Here is an 18,135-nt window from a genome sequence, read left to right as displayed (position 1 = left end):
AATCAGCAGGTAAACTTGAATCTAGTCACTATACTTCTACCTGACTTATTTATTATTATATTTACATCCCACCTTTTTCCCCCTACAAGGAACCCAAGGCGGTGTACATAATCCTCCTCCTCCTTTATCCTCACAACAACAACCCTGTGAGGTAGGTTGGGCTGAGAGTCTGGGACTGGCCCAAAGTCACCCAGTGGGTTTCCATGGCCGAGTGGGGACTAGAACCCGGATCTCCTGACTCCCAGTCTGACAGTTTAGCCACTACACCACACTGGCACCACACTGATTTACCTACCAAGACGTGTTGTAAGGTTAAAACGGGAATGGGGGGAGAAGATATGAGTGCTGCTTTAAGTTCTTCAGGGTAAAGGGAGGATAGAAATTACTTCTTTTTAATTGAGAGGTTTCTACTATAAGCGGGAGCAGGTGGGCTGAATTGCTGACTGGGACAAGTGGTCATCTTTGGAGCTGGTCAAAAGACATTTCTAATGCCTATTTTTCATTTTTAGCATGCAAAAGATCTTCTCGTCCAGCAGAAAAATGCTGTTCAAAAAAAAGGGGGGGTCTTTATGCATGTGGAACATTTCATTGGGGGGGGAAAATGGGACAAAAGCAACAACAGCAAAAAAGAGAGATCTAAAATACACCAAAAGGAAAGGAAAGTGCAAACATACAAAGCCGGCATCACACCTTTGCATGGGTGCAAAGGAGAGAACCGTGGCATCGGCACGTAACTCTCACAAGTGATACCGTGGTGGTGCGTGTGTGTTTTTTGCATTTTCCACATCGGTAAACCAAGTGAGAAAGCTACTTCAGGCTTAAGTGCACATTTGATTTTTAGAACGGTGCTCTTCTGCTTCTTAACCCACATGACCAGCATTCAAAAGCGACGCATCTTCCAACATTATTATCCCCTCTAATGGTAAACACAGATGGTTGAGTGCTGATCATTTTGGAAGCAAACGGTGGACCGTATAACAAGAAGCTAGTAGATTCTACATTACGGGAGAGGGGGCAGGACTCCCCAATATGCAGAAGTGCATTGAAAGAAAAATGATATTTTCCAAAAAGGAAGGAACCCTCCATGTTGAGATGTCCGTTGAGAAAAGAAAAAAGGAAACTGGAAAGAGGGAAGAGATGCAGAAGGAATTGGCCTGCTCAGATCCTTTATCAGCTTAGAGCCAGCTTGTGCAAGGGAATTAGTGTTAGGGGGGATTATATGCCATAACATTAAAAACAAAAGCTTCCCTCTCTGTATTATAGACACATCTATAGCAGCATTCCGCAACCTAGCACCTTCCAGATGTGTAGGACTACACATCCCATAATCCCTGCTGATAGAATCATAGAATCGTAGAGTTGGACGGGTGCTATAAGGCCATCAAGTCCAACCCCCTGCTCAATACAGGAATCCACCTTAAAGCATCCCAGGCAGAGGAAGGAAAGGAAGAAAGACCATCTTCTTCCTTTCCCACTCCACAGAACCGCCCCCCATCCAACAAAACTATAAAAGGCTCAGATCCGGGGCTGGTATCCCCAAACCAGAGAGCACCAGCACTACAAGAAGACAGAAAGCTGGCTTACGTGAAGTCAGACTTCGTCGCGCAAGCCCAGTGCTGTTTGCTCTGACTGGCAGCGGCTCTACAAGATTCCTGGCGAAGGCCCTTTCATGCCGTCCTCTCTTCCCTTCTGCCCCTCCTAAGCTCCCAGAACAGTACTATAAGGGTCTAAATCCTGGCTGGCTAGAAGCAAGAACCCAATCCGAATTTCTGGGGGTTCCCCAAATGGCCACATCTTTTCCTGATCGTAAGTCATTCGGTATTTAGTTTCTTTCCCCCCTTCTGAACGGTTGGAATGCCTCCACGAAGGCTTACGTTACTTGCAGTAAGAGCTCTGAGCTACAACAGGCTGGAATTTTGGGTCTTTGGACCTGCCCATCGCTGGAATGTGGCCCTCGAGACCGAAAGCAGTTCCCCACCCCATCATAGGCGCTGGGGATGCATCACGAGTTCCCATTTGCTCCCGATTCAAAGCTGTTTTTATACTGTTGTTTTTCTGGTTTTGATGGTTTTTAAATTTTGTATACTTTTTAACGTCTACTGTTTTTAACTGTTGTAAACCGTTCAGAGAGCTTCGGCTGCGGGGGTGGTATATAAATGTAATAAATAATTATAATAAGTAATAAAGGGAACCCACTGCAGCTCAGTGAAAACAAGACCTAGGAGGAACTTCTACTGCAGCCCCCTCCCCAAAGGCAGGACCCCCTCCTCACCCATCAGCCCCACCCCGCCCCTTGCTCTTATTATGTCGTGCCTCACCTCCTAGACCACAAGCAAAAGGCGCCTCACAGAGGAACGACCTGTCAAGCAAAAAGCCCCAGTAAGTGAGCCAAGCTGCATGCTGACCATGCCGACCCACGGCAGGAAACGGCCCCGAGGCAAATAAAGGTCAAATGATTACCCCCATCCCCAAGGTCAGATAAAAGGGCCTGAAAATCGTCCTGCAATCCCCAGCGTGGCTCAAGACCCTAGTAGCCACCCCACACGCCACGGGAAGAGACGGTGGCCCCCTTCGGCCGGCCGTTACGTGCCGAGGGAAGAGAAGGAAGCAGCCGTCGGGCCACATCCATTCAGCGGCAGGAAAAAAGCGCCGTGGACAAACAACAGCAAAAAAAAGGCAAAGGTGTCGATGACAGCAGAAAGCAAACCAGGGCGCTCGCCGAGGGCGGAGGGGAAGGAAGCAAGATGGGACATCATGCAAAAGGACATGATAAAGGGGGTTGGGGGGAGGAGGGCACGGGGGGGGTTTGCAGAAAAGTACGCCGGCTGCGATTCTCCTGCAAGGTGGGGGGATTTCCTCAGGCCGCAATACGCCTCAAATGCAAGGAAGCGTCCCTTCTCCCCCGCACCCCACCCCACAGTCCAAAAAAAACCCACCCCAGGACCCCGACAACGTCCCCCCTCACCCGGCCAGAGAACCAATGTCTGGGGGACGGAGGCCGTGGTGGTCCGCCGCTGTGATCCGCTTCCTGTAGCAGAGGAAGTGTGGCGCAAACGGAAGAAGGAACTGCCCCCCCCAAGCGTAAGCGTTTCTTCCGCTTCTCTGCTCCCCCCCCCCAACAACACACATATTAAAACAGCCTCTCACGCAACATCCTGAGAGGAAAGAGCTCGGCCTTGGCTGAAACTCCCCCCTTTACAAACAATGGGGAGAGCGCCTGTCCATAATAAGAATGGAAGAAGAGCCCGGCTGGATCAGACCAAGGGTCCTTCTAGTCCAGCGTTGGGTTCACACAACCCACAAGCAGGGCATGAGTGCAACAGTTCAGAGGAGGGCAACCAGGGTGATCAGGGGTCTGGAAACAAAGCCCTACGAAGAGAGACTGAAAGAACTGGGCAGGTTTAGCCTGGAGAAGAGAAGATGGAGGGGAGACATGAGAGCACTCTTCAAATACTTGAAAGGTTGTCCCACAGAGGAGGGCCAGGATCTCTTCTTGATCCTCCCAGAGTGCAGGACATGGAATAACGGGCTCAAGTTAAAGGAAGCCAGATTGCACCTGGACATCAGGAAAAACTTCCTGACTGTTAGAGCAGTACGACAATGGATTCAGTTACCTAGGGAGGTTGTGGGCTCTCCCACACTAGAGGCCTTCAAGGGGCAGCTGGACAACCATCTGTCAGGGATGCTTTAGGGTGGATTCCTGCATTGAGCAGGGGGTTGGACTCGATGGCCTTGTAGGCCCCTTCCAACTCTGCTATTCTATGATTCTATGTTTCCCAGCAACTGGTGTCCATTGGCACAGTGCCTCTAATCCTGGAGGTAGCAGAGAGCCATCAGGATTAGTAGCCGTAGAGAGCCGTCTCCTCTGCGAATTTATCCAACCGCCCAAAATGGCGGCCGCCGCGACCTCTCGCAGCAGCGAATCCCATCGTTTCATTCTGCGCAGCGTGCAGAAGCCTTTCCTTTTATCCGTCCGGAATCTCCCGACGGACAGCTTCAAGGAAGGGTCTCTAGTGTGATGAAGAAGGGGTGAAAAATATCTACGTATCTACGTTCTCCACGCCGTGCGTGGTTTTGTATGCCGCTAACACGTTGGCACCCCTTCCGGCCCATAATTTTGAGCGCCGGCATTCGCTACATTGCACGCCGTCGCAGATTCAACCTGCTCCCCCAAATGTCACCGTTTCGGGGTGCATTTCAGCACCTCACTGCTGCCTTCCTTGCTTCCATCCCAAGCTAATTGGGTGTGTGTGGTGGTGGTGGGGATAGGGCTGTATGGACCCTGGTGGAAAGCAGGGCCATGGTAAGCCCCCCCTCCCCACCTGCTGCCTGGTTTTCCATCAAGTCCAGCTTCCCAGGCCTGCTGCGGGTTGGGCCTGGCCGTGACCATGGAAATGGGACCCTTTTGCAGCTGGATTTCCAGCGCCGATGAATAGGGGGCTTTCTCCTTCTGCCAGGGTGGGGGCGGAGGGGGCAGGGAGAGGCCGCCGAGTGCCATTCCAGCTGCGTCACCCCCCCGGCTGACCTCGCAACGCGGACAGGGAGGCATTGAGGGAAGAGCTGGCAAATGGGACGGGGGCAGCTGGTCATTTGTGAAGCCTCTTCCACAGGCGAGGACAGGGTGCAAACCCAGCCCTCCGGAGAGGGGTTCCTCTGCTTTTGTGCAGTATTCATCCCCTCACTCTCAAAGGACAAAATTCCTCTCCTAAGGCTGAGTTACGTGCAGGAATCGCTTAAGACGACAACATGCGGGTACTTTGGCCACACCTTCTTCCATTAGCCCCTCCCACCCCGAATTCGACCTCCAAAAGTTTCTCAGAAACCGAATCCGTCCCTCGGACAGAAAGAAGCTCAACATCTCCGGATTTTCCAAGCCCTTTTGACTTCCAAAAGATGGATGTGAAAACATTGGAAGGACCAACGTTCGCCTCTTAGAATGCAATGGATTCCGCAGCAAACAACGTTGTCCACGTGTAAACGGTTGTTGTGCAGGCGCCCCCAGGCGAATGGATAAATCTACGGACATTTGGTCTGCCGCTCTTGAAGCTTACGCACAATTTCCTGTCTTTGTTTTTAGAGTTTTGCATTTAATGGTAGACGGATGTTTCTTATGTATGCCATGTTTTGTTTTCTTTTTCCTACAGTATTGGTTTGGTTAAAATCACAATAAAAAGTTGAATAATAAAATGGCAACAACAACCCACCTTTGGGCTAGGGAAAAGATCCCAGGACTCCATCTACCGACCGCCTAATTCAACAATCTCAACCATAAGTCCAAGTTAGGCTGATGACCGGCCTTTTAACCATGTTCCACAGACCCCAGAAGCTGATATGCGCAGGCTCACGTCAACCACACGTGAATACTTACAGCAACGTTCCTTACAAGAGGTGGCCTGCTGACCCAGAATGCACCTCTTTAGGAACCAACTGAACAACAGTGGACCGTGCAGCTCAACGGTACAACATCAGCCTAACATATAAAGGTCCCAGGTTCAAATTAACACATAGAAGGTCCCAGGTTTAAAAATACTTATAAAATTAAATCGCCAGTTTGCTGCTGAAATCCGCCCCGTAGCTCCAAACCGGCTAAATGTCATCTTGGCCTTGTGGAAAAGAAGAAGGCGCAAGGGGACAGAAGCAGGCGGAGAAAACATCATGGCCTGCTCCAGTTGGTCTCTCTTTCTCTCTCTCTCTTTTTCCTCTTCCCTCCTGAACGCCTTTTCCTTGTGTGTCACATGTCTTTCTTAGACTGTAAGCCTCAGGGGCAGGGATGGTCTTTCTTGCTAACGGATTGTAAGCCGCTCTGAGAGCCTTTTTTGGGCTGAGGAGTGGGGTTATAAATATGATAAATAAAAATAAATAAATAAATAAATAAACGTAGCTCGTTTGACCCTTTTAGTGCTCTGGAGCCATGTGTATAAAATGTGGGGATGCGTTGGAAGGGGCCTGTGAGTAGCCCACGCCTGAGCAAACGCCTCCCTTCTGAAACACCCCTTCCCCAAGGGCAGGACGGAACCTAACCAGATTCAGCAAGCTTGATGTGGTTCAGATAAAAGCAGCATTTGGGGAGGGGGGCGGAGAAGAAGATGCAGGCAGTGGGAGGGGTTCAGATCCGCTCAGCTGCATCACTGCACTCCTTCCCGGCCACATTTTGCAGTGCAAGCTTATGTACGTTTACTCAGGAGCAAGTCGTAATAAAGAGGAGCAGATACAACTGAAAGCCAACATCTGAAATGAAGGGGGGGGCAGCGGCATTTTGATGATTAGAAAGGCCTGGACGTCAGCAGCGAGCGGAACCACTCGACGCGTTCACAGTAGCTTCCTTTGTCTACGGAGAGACAGATGAGGGAGCGTTTGGGCGCAAACCACATCCTCCTACACCAGGCTAATTAATTTTAAATTGAAAACACAGAGGCACGCAAGGCCGCTCCTTGGATTCCGCGGCATTCGCTCGCCAATTTCCAGGTGCGTTTGCAAAGCCCTTTCGCGGACGCCGGACGAGCCTTCGCGGGCTCGATAAAGAATCTTTCCTCCAGCCTGGTTTGCAAATGTGCCTCACCCGGAGAAGCAGGTGATCCACATTTGGGAGACTGTGTTTTAAAAAAGGATACAGAGAAAGGGCGCAATCCTACGGCCGTGGAGACAGGAAAAAAGCCCTAGGGCTTTTTTCCTGTCTCCACGGGCGTAGGATTGTGCCTAAAGTGGGCCCCAAATGACAGTATTTCTGTTTGTCTAGGCCCCAGGGGAAGGCAAAGAAGATGGTCGCAGCATCTAAACACTAAGATCTATGAGGAAAGGTAGAAACACCTGGGTATGTTTAGCCTAGAGAAGAGAAGGGGGCCCTGCACTGACGCTCTTGAACTGCCTGCAAGCCTGTCACATCAAAAAGGAAAAAACCGTTTTCTCTGCTGTCCCCAAACATAGGACTAGGTTTGATGGACGTACATTACAGGAAGGGCAGATTTTGGCTGAACATTAGGGAAAACATCTCGGGCCACTTTGTCAGGGGGTGTTTGGTTCTCCCTTGCTGGACTTCTGACAAGGAGTAGAACCTCCTGGAGCTTTCTGGCACTGAGGAGGGGGTGGGACCCACAGACCCCCTCCCATTTGTGAAGCTGGCCCCTGCCAGCCTCTGTGATGCTAGCCCTTAAGCAATTGTGCTAGCCCTTAGACAACCCTACAAATGACACCTGCTGAAATTCCCTTTCCAAGACAACACTTAAAGTTACAGAAACCCCGTCCTCCGTTTCATATGGTCATATTTGTTAAGATTGTGTGTGTTGTCTGTTTATATGTCCGTATGTCAATGGCTTTTTTACTTTACGCAATATGGGATTTTTGTTTTTAATTTTTATAAACCATCCAGAGAGGCTTGGCTACTGGATGGTATAAAAATGTCACAAATGAAAGCAAATGAAACACACTCTTATTGCAACGGGGGGTTGGACGCAGGAGAACTCCCTTAAACAAAACCTCGCGAAAAAACAGAACATGTCAAATGAAACCTCCAATGTTGACATCGTGGATTAATTCCAGCCCACAAGGACCATCAACCTCACACCCTGTGCCGGCCCTCCAAGTTAGGGTAAAGTTGCAGGCACGAGAAACCGCTAGAGATACGACATAGCCACAAGACCACGTAACAGATTGACTGTTAAGGGTCATGATGGAATATCGGGAAAGGATACGGACATCAGAAGAGCCCTGATGCTGGATCAGACCAAGGGTCCGTCTAGTCCAGCACTCGGTTCACACAGTGGCCAACCAGCTGTCGGCTGGGGACCAACAAAGCAGGACACGGTGCAACAGCACCCTCCCACCCATGTTCCCCAGCAACTGGTGCATACAGGCTTACTATTAGCCCTTGATAGCCTCCTCCTCCAGGAATTTATCCAACCCTCTTTTAAAGCCATCCAGACAGGTGGCCATCGCTACATCTTGCACAATTTAACTACGCACTGTTTGAAGAAGTCCTTCCTTCCATCTTGTCCCATCAGCTTCATGGGATGACCCCGTTTGGGTTCTAGTGTTTGGATGGAATAGCTCCGTGGCGGAGCAGAAGGCCCCGGGTTCAATCCAGTTTAAAAAAGGGTCATAGAAGCAGTTTCTGGGGGGGAAATGTTTCCTAGCAGGAGACAACACAGAGATAGATGGGAAAATAGTACGTTCTGGAAGGAAGCAGCTGCCACGGCTTTTCAGCAATCCCAAAGAAGCTGAAGGGTGCTACGCGGTGGTTCATCCATGATTCACAATCATGGGAGCCATAACCCCAGCAGCCAGGGCTCACTGCTGCTTTAAGAAAGGATGCTGTGGTGTGGAGCTCCTGAGAGACGCCTCTAGACCAGGAGTGAGCAGAAGGTGGACGTCCAGATGTTTGGATCTCCCAGAAGAACCTGGCAACATGGCCAATGGTCAGGCATGCTGGGAGTTGAAGTCCAAAAGATCTAGAAGTCAACTTTCTGTCCTCCACACCCTCTTTGACCAGCTGCCCTCCTGCAACACCCATGATTAAGCTTCCATGGGGAAACTTCCCCGCTACAATTCATAGAATGTTCTGACTCAGATAGGGGAGGCCTGGGTTCAAATCCTCCCACTGAGAGCCATGTTGCTCTCAAAGTCAGCTAGCCCTGCAGTCAGGGTGGCTGTGGATAGTGGGAATTGCAGTCTGACGGGCTGCTTCGGTGACCTAGAGATGCCTGCTCCCCCTTGGCGTAGCCCACCTTACAGGGTTGTTGTGAGAAGATGTGCGGAGGGAAGGGCACGCCGGCCATCTAAGACCGCCTTCCCCCCCCCCCCCAGACAACCATCGTTTCTAGGCTGAAGGGCCACCAGCCATGGGAGCTGGGGATCATTGGAGCGATAGTCCCACAGCTGGAGAGAACCAGCTTAGAGAAGGCTGAAAGAACCGCTGCCGGGGTGTGTGTGTGGCAAACCTGGGGGGAAGTCACAGCCTCTATTCCGGGGAGGGGGGGCAGCACGAAACGATGGGTGCCGAGCGTGGAAGCAAGGGCACTTTGCACATGCTCCAGCACTCGCCCCGGCCGAGCCTGAAGCCAGGCAGGGGCGGCCCTGTGGGTGGCGGTGGGTCTTTTGTCACACAATAGCGGGCGGCTGGAGGAGGGAGGAAGCGCCTGTCCCCGGTAGAGGGGCGAGGGCGCCCGCGCTGCAGGTTGCGTGCGCGGAGGAGGCGGCGGAGGGGGGCGCGCGCCGCCCTGCCCTCCCATCCCCGCCGAGGACCGGCCAGGGGGCGAGCCGGGCAGGGGCGCGAGCCCGCTGTCACGTCCCGGGGGGGGGGGGGCAGAGAAAGCCGCTTCCATGGAGAGGCGCGCGCCTGCCCGGCCATTCAGCCGCCGGGGTGGAGAGGCGGCCGAGGGGTCCATTAAGGCGCGGGGGGTGGAGGGGTGGAGGCGCGTGGGGTGTGTGTGTGTGTGTGTGAAGGCTTCCCCCCCAAACAGCCGCATCCATCACCGTCCTCTTGCCCACCCACCCACCCCCCAAAAACAAGCCCCCCACCCACCCCGCCGCCGCTCCCCCGTTCCACGTGCCGCGCGGCCCCTGCCTGCCTGCCTGCCCGCCTACCTCTCCACGCCCGTCCGCTCTCCAGCCCGACCGGACGCGGACGCCGCCGGCCCCGCGTGTCCGTCCCTCCCGCCCCCGCGCTCCCCTCCTCGCGGCCCTGGCGCCGCCCCTCCGCCGCCGCCGCCTCCTCGCGATCGGGGGCGGAGAGAGAGAGAGAGAGAGAGACCCAGATTGGGAAGGAGGGAGGGAGGCGCGCCGCGGCGTCACACCCCGCCGGGGAGGACGCGCAAAGCCGGCCGGGGTGGGGAGGCGCGCGGAGAGGCCCGCGGGAAACAGCCCGGCGTCTCGCCTTGGCGCAGCAGAGGACGTAGCTCCTGAGCATGGGCAGAGCGCGCGGCGCAAAAGACGCACCCCGCCGCCGCGAGGCGGCTGTCCGGGAAGGCCCTTAAGTAGGGTCACCCCCTATGAAAAGGAGGACCGGGCTCCTGTATCCTTAACAGTTGCATAGGAAAGGGCATTTCAGCAGGGATCATTTGTAGATATGGAGAACCTGGTGAAATCCCCTCTTCATCCCAACAGTAAAAGCTGCAGGAGCTATACTAGAGCGGCCAGATTTAAAAGAGGGCAGCTTTAACTGTTGTGATGAAGAGGGGATTTCACCAGGTGCTGCATGCATACAAATGACACCTGCTGAAATTCCCTTTTCTATGCAACTGTTAAAGGTACAGGAGCCCTGTCGTCCTTTTCATAGGGTCACCCTACCTTGGGGGGGGGGGAATCAATAAAACTACCCCGAAAGAGCAGCGGGCAGGAAGGGGGAACCATTCTTTCCCACCTACCCTAGTTTGGAAGCCGACACTCCCCCACGTGGGGCATTTCAAGGTCCTTTGACGCAAGCGCAACCCAGCAAGGGTGTCAAATACAAAAGCAGTCAAGGAGAAGATGCGCAAATGTCACCTGCTAAAACCAAGGCTGGCCTCCTTTCCTAAAACCGGGGAGAAGTCCGCAGGACTGGAGAGAATAGGTCCAGGTAGATCTCTCTCTCTCTCTATGAGCTGCAGGGAAGCTTGCAACCTCTTACAGCCTGACTTCTTTTACAGCAGCAGCGACATAAAACCCACACGGATCTCTCCCCCTTGTGCTGTTGAAACCGAGAGAGCCCAGAGTGACTCCAGAGGGGTTTTTCTGGAAGGACGGGGCGCTCCCCTGAGTCCTGGGACTCAAAACGAGCTGCTGAGCTCAGCATCCCTGAGCGAGAGGCGTCTGCCTTGCACCAGGTTGGTGGCTCTCAGGAGCCTACGAATAAAATACTCCCCTGAAGGCTGCCTGGCTCCTCTGTCCTGCAGCTACAGCAAGGGCTTGTTCAAGGTCATCTTTTCCCTTCTGCGCCCCCCAACCCAAGCCCCCAAACACAGCAAAACTTCCATTCCTAACACAAGGAAGAACCACACATCCCCCCCCCAGGGTAAAATAAAATAATTCTTTTTTCAGATTTGTCCATCTCATCTGAAACCTACCTACACACCGCAATCAACCTCTGACGCTCTCCTAGGAGTGCGTCCTCCAAGGAACGTTCGGAGGAGGGCAACAAGGCACAGGGCCTTTTCGGTGCTGGCCCCCTCCGGCGGTGGAATAATCTCCCCCGTGAGCCCCGCCAGCTTACTGTTGTAGTTTCCTTCTACACCCAAGCTGCCAATTAAGTTTCCGGACGAAGCATAAAGTGTTGGTTACCAGCTTTAAACCCCTACATGGTTTGGGTCCAGGCTACCTGCGGGATCGCCTTCTCCTGTACAATCCGCCCCGCACGCTCAGGTCCTCTGGGAAGAATCTACTTCAGCTAGCAAAAACTAGATTAACAACTGTTACCCAGAGGACCTTCTCTTCTGCTGCTCCCAGACTGTGGAACGGCCTGCCGGAGGAGACTCGTCAGCTTGACCGTCTTTTAGCGTTCAAGAAAGTTACCAAGACTGATCTCTTCCAGCAGGCCTATCCAGTGGAATTTTAGGATGCTTTTAGTACGCTTTAAACAGTGTATATTATGTTTTTAATCAGTATTTTATGCTTCCTGTTGTTCACCCCCTCGATCCAATTGGAAAGGCGGGTAAGAAATAAATTATTATTATTATTACTTTGATTGTAAGACACCATCGATTGTAAGACACACACTAATTTCAGTACCACCAACAAGAAAAAGAACCCCTAAGACATACCCACGATTCTAAGACGCACCCCATTTTTAGAGATGTTTATATGGGGGGAAAAGTGCGTCTTAGAATTGAAGAAATATGGTATTAGACATATAACAGGCCTTTATGCAAGCGGTTCTTTGGGTTACAGAGCCGTACGGATATGTTAGTTGTTTTATATTTTTGTAGGTTTAATGGAAGTCGGTTTTAGCTATTTTCTACCTCGTAATAATTGTACTAGTTATTTTGCAATGGTTTTGTTGCAAGTCACCTTGGGTCTTTTTTTTTCATTTTTAAAAGGGAAGGGCGACTACAAAATTCAAATAGTAATATTAATAACGACTAATAATATCTGTGTGTGGGGGGGGATAGATTAAAGGGCAGAATTTCAAAGAAGGGACTGGAAAGGGAGAGGTAACGAATTCGGGATCGGTCTGAAACAGGGGTGATAGGATCTGAGCCCTGGGACGGAGGGGGAAAAGCAAATGATGGGGGCAGGCAGAGACCATCAGAGCCTGCTTCAGTTGGACACCCCCACCCCCACAGGGCTAACTGCCATCACCCTGTGGGGAAGAAGGAGCCGTGGGTCTGCCCCTCCATTGGGAGACGGAGGACGGAGCAGGGCCTTCCAACCAGCCTGAACAATCTCCTTAATTTCTTTTTAATTTTCTCCCTCTTCCCTCCCCATCCACTTTTCCTCGTGTGTCGTGTCTTTTTTAGAACTTAAGCCAACAGCAGGGATTGTCTTCTTTACTGATCAATTGTAAGCCGCTCCGGGAGCCTTTTTGGCGGAGGTGTGGGATAAAAATACTAAATAAATAAATTTAAAAAATGTGACTAAAATGGCTGGATTAGGAAAGACGGGGAGCACAAGACGTCTGACCAATTCTTCCCCTGCCACCACCCCGACTTCCTTCTCCCAACACACCATTTCATAGAATCATAGAACCATAGCATAGCAGAGTTGGAAGGGACCTACAAGGTCATCGAGTCCAACAGATGCTTGTCCCTGACAGATGCTTGTCCAGCTGCCTCTTGGAGGCCTCTAGTGTGGGAGAGCCCACAACCTCCGTAGGTCACTGGTTCCATTGTCGTACTGCTCTAACAGTCAGGAAGTTTTTCCTGATGTCCAGCTGGAATCTGGCTTCCTTTAACTTGAGCCCATTATTCCGTTTCCTGCACTCTGGGAGGATCGAGAAGAGATCCTGGCCCTCCTCTGTGGGACAACCTTTCAAGTATTTGAAGAGTGCTGTCATGTCTTCCCTCAATCTTCTCTTCTCCAGGCTAAACATGCCCAGTTCTTTCAGTCTCTCTTCATAGGGCTTTGTTTCCAGACCCCTGATCATCCTGGTTCCCCTCCTCTGAACACGCGCCAGCCTGTCTGCGTCTTTCTTGAATTGTGGAGCCCAGAACTGGACGCAATTCATCACAAGTACCGCATCCTCACGTGTGTTGAAGCGGATCGCTTCTTGGTTCTTAGCGTTCCCACCCCCACCCCACCCCGCCTTTAATTCTTACATCAACCAAAAATCCAGGATCCAGAGAGGAGGGGGCGTCGGGGGGGGGGAGGCCAAAGAAGAAAATAAACAAAACAAAAAATTATTATTATTATTAATCCGAAGGAACAACAACAGCAGAAAAGGAGGGGGAAAAATTGCCCTTGAGCGTCACCGGAACGAACTGGGTGTCCAAGGTTGGAGGGGGGGGGCAGTGCATGGAGACCTCTCCCCCCCCCGCCCCCCGTACACACACACACTCCGTGTCCCAAGAGAATGAGCCTGCCCCTGCAGGCAAATGGGGAGTGAGGGGGGGGGAATGGGGGAACGGATGGCTGCCACGGCGGAGGGCTAAGACGGAGCAGCCCCGTCCCCTTATTGCTGTCCATGGTCCTGAAGGAAAGGGAAGGCAAGTCCGAGAGCGGGTTCCCCCCCAAAAAGGGGGAAAGGAAGCGTCTTAACGGGACCAGCCCGTGGTTCTGTAGCGGATGGGGGCGGGGGGCCTCCCCGTCAGTACTGGTGGTCCAGAAGTCGGTGCCCGGCGGCCGGGCTCTCTTCCTCTTCCCGTTGCCGGCCCCACTCAGCCACAATGGGGGCAGGTTCAGGTAGGGGACAGCTCCCTCGGTGGGCAGGAGACAGTTCCAGTGGCAACGGGGTGGAGTCGCTGGGAGCCTGAGGGGCCGGAGCCGGGGGCTGCATGAAGAGGGGGAGAAAAAAAGGCCAGGCCTCCATGTTAATGCCCGAGGCATCCAGAGGTACAGTATCGGATCTTATAGAACTAGGATGCGATTCTATTTCATGTTATTTATTTATTACATTTATACCCCGTCTTTTGTTTTTTCCTCCCAAGGAGGCATATATAATCCCTCTTCCTCTCCATTTTATCCTCAGAACAACAACCCTGTGAGGTAGGCTGGGCTGAGAGTCTGCGACTGGCCCAAAGTCACCCGATGAGCTTCCGTCGCTGAGTGGCAGACTCGAACCCGGATCCAGTCCAACACTCTAACCACTAGGCCACACTGGCTCTTCCAGACACCAGCTTGGATGACAACTCTCAAAATCCCCTAAGGGGGGGAGAGACACCCGACTGGGGAAGGCTGGTCTATACATTTACTCGGGAGTAAGGCACAGTGGCGTCGTCAGGGCCTACTTTTGAGTAAGTATGACTAGTATGGCACTGTTCCTCTTAAAACATCCATATGCATACAATTTATTAAAAAGGGAACAGCAAAGGCTTTGACGTTATTATTACGTTGTTGTGCAATTAAAAAAACGAAGGCTTTCAATCCCTTGCGCTGTAGATCGATATTTTAAAACACGGGTGACCCTTCCTGAAGCCCTGTGATGTTATCGTTGCGGTACGTCCTTACGTTATCGGGATGGGGGGGGAGACGGCGTAAAAGAAACACAGACTCCCGACTGGGGGGAAAGGAGCCTTGAGGCAGATGTGAGGCTGCAGAGGGTGAATGGAAAGGCGGTGGACAGAGCCCTAGATAGAGACTGAAACTACTGGGCATGTTTGGACTAGAGAAGAGAAGATGGAGGGGAGACATGAGAGCACTCTTCAAATACTTGAAAGGTTGTCACACAGAGGAGGGCCAGGATCTCTTCTCGATCCTCCCAGAGTGCAGGACACGGAATAACGGGCTCAAGTTAAAGGAAGCCAGATTCCGGCTGGACATCAGGAAAAACTTCCTGACTGTTAGAGCAGTACGACAATGGAATGAGTTACCTAGGGAGGTTGTGGGCTCTCCCACACTAGAGGCAGCTGGACAGCCATCTGTCAGGGATGCTTTAGGGTGGATTCCTGCATGGAGCAGGGGGTTGGACTTGAAGGCCTTGTAGGCCCCTTCCAACTCTGCTATTCTATGATTCTATGATAGAGCTGAGCGGAGGAGGCCTGGAGCGCAAGACAGCCATTCAGACACCACGGTGCTGAGGCCCAGTCCTCTCCCGTGCCCTTCAAAAAGAACACCTCTCCTGGTAGTGACGGGGAAGGAGGAGGCAGCTTAATGGCTTTCCATTAGCGCTAATAAGATTGCGCCGTGTAGGACGGCGTCCTGCTGTGCCCAGCCACCTGGTTGGAGGGAGGGGGGGTGCCTGCTTGGTGGGGGGGGAGGGAAGGAGCCAGCATGCCCACGTGCGTAGGCCTGCATCTAACTAGCTACAGCTGGGTGTGCATCTTAAGAGAACTGTTTCCCACCTTCGGAAGCAACCCTGCCCCGAAATCGCCCCCTGGATTTGGGGGGGGGGGGCGTGACCCACAAAAGAGGCTGGAGGGAGGGGTTGCCTGCGAGACACATGGGGCCCACCTCCAGGATAAACGAAGGACAACTAAATAATATCGTTGGCCCCGCGCAGGATGATCGCGCCCGGATGCCGCGCTAAACTGTGGCTTAATGGAAGGGCGGGGAACTTGCGCCACTCCAAGAATTCTGGCCCTTGCCTTTGGCTATGGGGGCTGCAGGCTAAAAAATACAGAGGGCCCCGAGTTGCCCGTTCCTGGTTTACTGAAATGTGCTTCCTCCCTCCCGGTCGGTTAAGGAGGAGGAATTTGGAAGATTTTGCTTCCGCTTTTATTTTTTAAAAGGACTCGTGGTTCATGGGGCTGTTCACACAACACGGTAACCCACACTCGGTTGTTTATTGAATTGTGGGTTATCGTGGTGTGTGGGTAGGAGCTACTCGGATTAGGGGGTGGGCAAGCTATTGTGCTGCCCCCCTGGGGGAGGCAGGGGGCGCTGTAGGGAGAAAGGAGCAACAAGGAAGAGGTACGTACTTCGGGCTTCGGACTCCCCGCCACGCCCGGCGTCCCCAACGCAGCCACCGCAGAAGACATCGAAGAGTTGTCCTTGGAGCGGGGCGGGGGTGTCCCAGGGAGGACGTCGCTCTCGCTGCCGCCTAGCCCGTTCAGTCCCTTGCGGCTGGGCAGGCTCCATTTCCCGCAAAGCCCCTCGTAGGCGAAGGCGGAGGGAGTCCCGAGCCCTGGGCGGAGAGGCAGGGGGACACGCCCCATCCCGTCTGCCACGGAAGCCAAGGAGCTGGCGCAGGAAAGCTGCCCCCCCAAGAAGTGCGGTCCGGGGGGCCAAGACGCGGCCGGCGTCGGCGGGGGCCGTCCTTCGCCTTGGCTCAGCGAGGGGGCCGGCTGGGGCTGGACCAGCCAGCTTGGGTTCGGAGGAGGAAGGCCGGGGTCGAGGTCTGCAGAAACAGTAACAACAACATCACCGCAGCGGCCGGACAGGCAGCGCGGAGCGCGTACGGAGCGCGCCTTCCCCTTGGGAGTTTGGCCGCTGACGCAACTGGGACACGGAAGGAGGATTCCCAGAGCAGTGGGAGGGATTTTTCTAGGCAGGCCTGAGCCCCGGTAGGTTCAGAAACAGAACACAGCGAAGACCTGCTTCCCACCAGTCTGGGATCCTGCATAGCCAAAATCCAGGGGGCTTCGAAGACCTTCCAGGGAAGGAAGCTGAAGGATGGAAAAGGACGCCAGTCCTTTTCCAGCTTCATTGGCTGCCAGACCAGGTCCGGGCCGGATTCAAAGTGCTGGTATTAATATTTAAAGCCCTAAACAGCTTGGGGCCAGGCTATCTGAAGGAACACCTCCTCCCGTATGTACCTGCCCGGACCCTAATGTCATCCTCAGGGGTCCTTCTCCGCGAGCCCCTGCCAAAGGAAGTGAGGCAGGTGGCTACCAGGAGGAGGGCCTTCTCTGCTGTGGCACCCGGGCTGTGGAATGAGCTCCCTAAGGAGGTTCGCTTGGCACCAAAGTTATATGCCTTTAGACGCCAGGTGAAGACCTTTTTATTCTCCCAGCATTTTAGCAGTCTATCAATAAATTTTAACTTGGTGTTTTAAATTTGTAATTTTGCATTGCTGCTGTTTTGATCTGGTTGAGCTTTTATATTGTATTTTATAGTATGGTTTTATACGGTTGTTTTATACTTTGTTTTTAATTTTTGTGAACCGCCCAGAGAGCTCCGGCTATTGGGCGGTATAGAAATGTAATAAATAAATAAATGTATCTTTTGGTAAGCCAGGCTTAGCATCCAAAGCTGCAACCGACTCCAGGGAGCGGAGGACACCCAAATACGGGCATGCAGGCATTCCTGAGCCAGGAGTGTACCAAGCGCTGGCATGCAGAACATGCCCTCTAAGCCACTACCCTTTCCTCTTCAGCGTGTTCCGTACGCATGAGTCAGGCTAACAAATGAGCCTTCGTGCCCTCAAGTCTCTGCAACTCGATCCTTTCAAACGGGAGAAGCCAGGGCGATTTAGACCTCCCTGCGCTAAAAAAGCTAATACTTTGGGAAGCTCAGTCAGGGTTTTCCCACGTCCCGAAAGCAGATCGTTTATGAAACTGCTCGCAGGATTGTCCTGAGCCTGGCGCCCTCCCCTGGCACTGCCCACTGGGAAGCTGGGAAACACTAAAGTTATCTCTTTCAGAGGATGCGGTTTTAACAAGCAATTGGTGTGGTAGAAAGCAAATGTAGTGACTTCCAGGAACACAGTTACAATTTTAAACAAAGTGATTGTTGACATGAGAATACAATTGCAAGTGTGCCGTTTTTAACAAGCAGTTGCTAATTTTTAATCTGTAATAGAGTTATAACAACACGCAGTTGCTATATGTGAACAAGCAATAGTAAATCTTTACTAGACGGTTGCCTTTTCGGACGTGCAATTGCTAATAGTTAAATAACCACTGCAGGTCTTAATAAACTCTTTAAGACTTATAAAAGCTATGATTTTTAATTTGTAATTAAGTTGTAATAAAGTATGATAAAATCCCGGCTGAAATCCTGCAGAGCCGCGGGTCCAGTGGGATAGAAGATCCCAGGCTACTTAGGACATTCAGAGGTTCGGGGACGTCCATATCTGAAGATCCCAAGGGCCAAATGACGCGTCACGTAGGAGGATCCAGAACTGAACAGCGT

The 18,135-nt window shown here is 52.5% G+C and overlaps 1 protein-coding gene across 1 annotated transcript in view; it reads right to left on the bottom strand.

Moving 5' to 3' along the window:
• Window positions 1-13,357: 13,357 nt before the first annotated feature.
• The window catches only part of PCNX3 (pecanex 3), a 43,629-nt gene continuing 38,851 nt past the window's right edge, over window positions 13,358-18,135 (bottom strand). Inside the window, 2 exon segments of the mRNA XM_063145578.1 lie at window positions 13,358-13,894; window positions 15,981-16,399. Of these exon segments, the coding sequence (XP_063001648.1) occupies window positions 13,712-13,894; window positions 15,981-16,399 (602 nt within the window). The 3' untranslated portion in view covers window positions 13,358-13,711.

The sequence above is a fragment of the Elgaria multicarinata genome, chromosome 21, assembly GCF_023053635.1.
Source record: "Elgaria multicarinata webbii isolate HBS135686 ecotype San Diego chromosome 21, rElgMul1.1.pri, whole genome shotgun sequence".
NCBI classification, from domain to species: Eukaryota; Metazoa; Chordata; class Lepidosauria; order Squamata; family Anguidae; genus Elgaria; species Elgaria multicarinata.
Note: the sequence above shows the minus strand (reverse complement) of the source record. Positions and strands in the feature narration are given on the sequence as shown.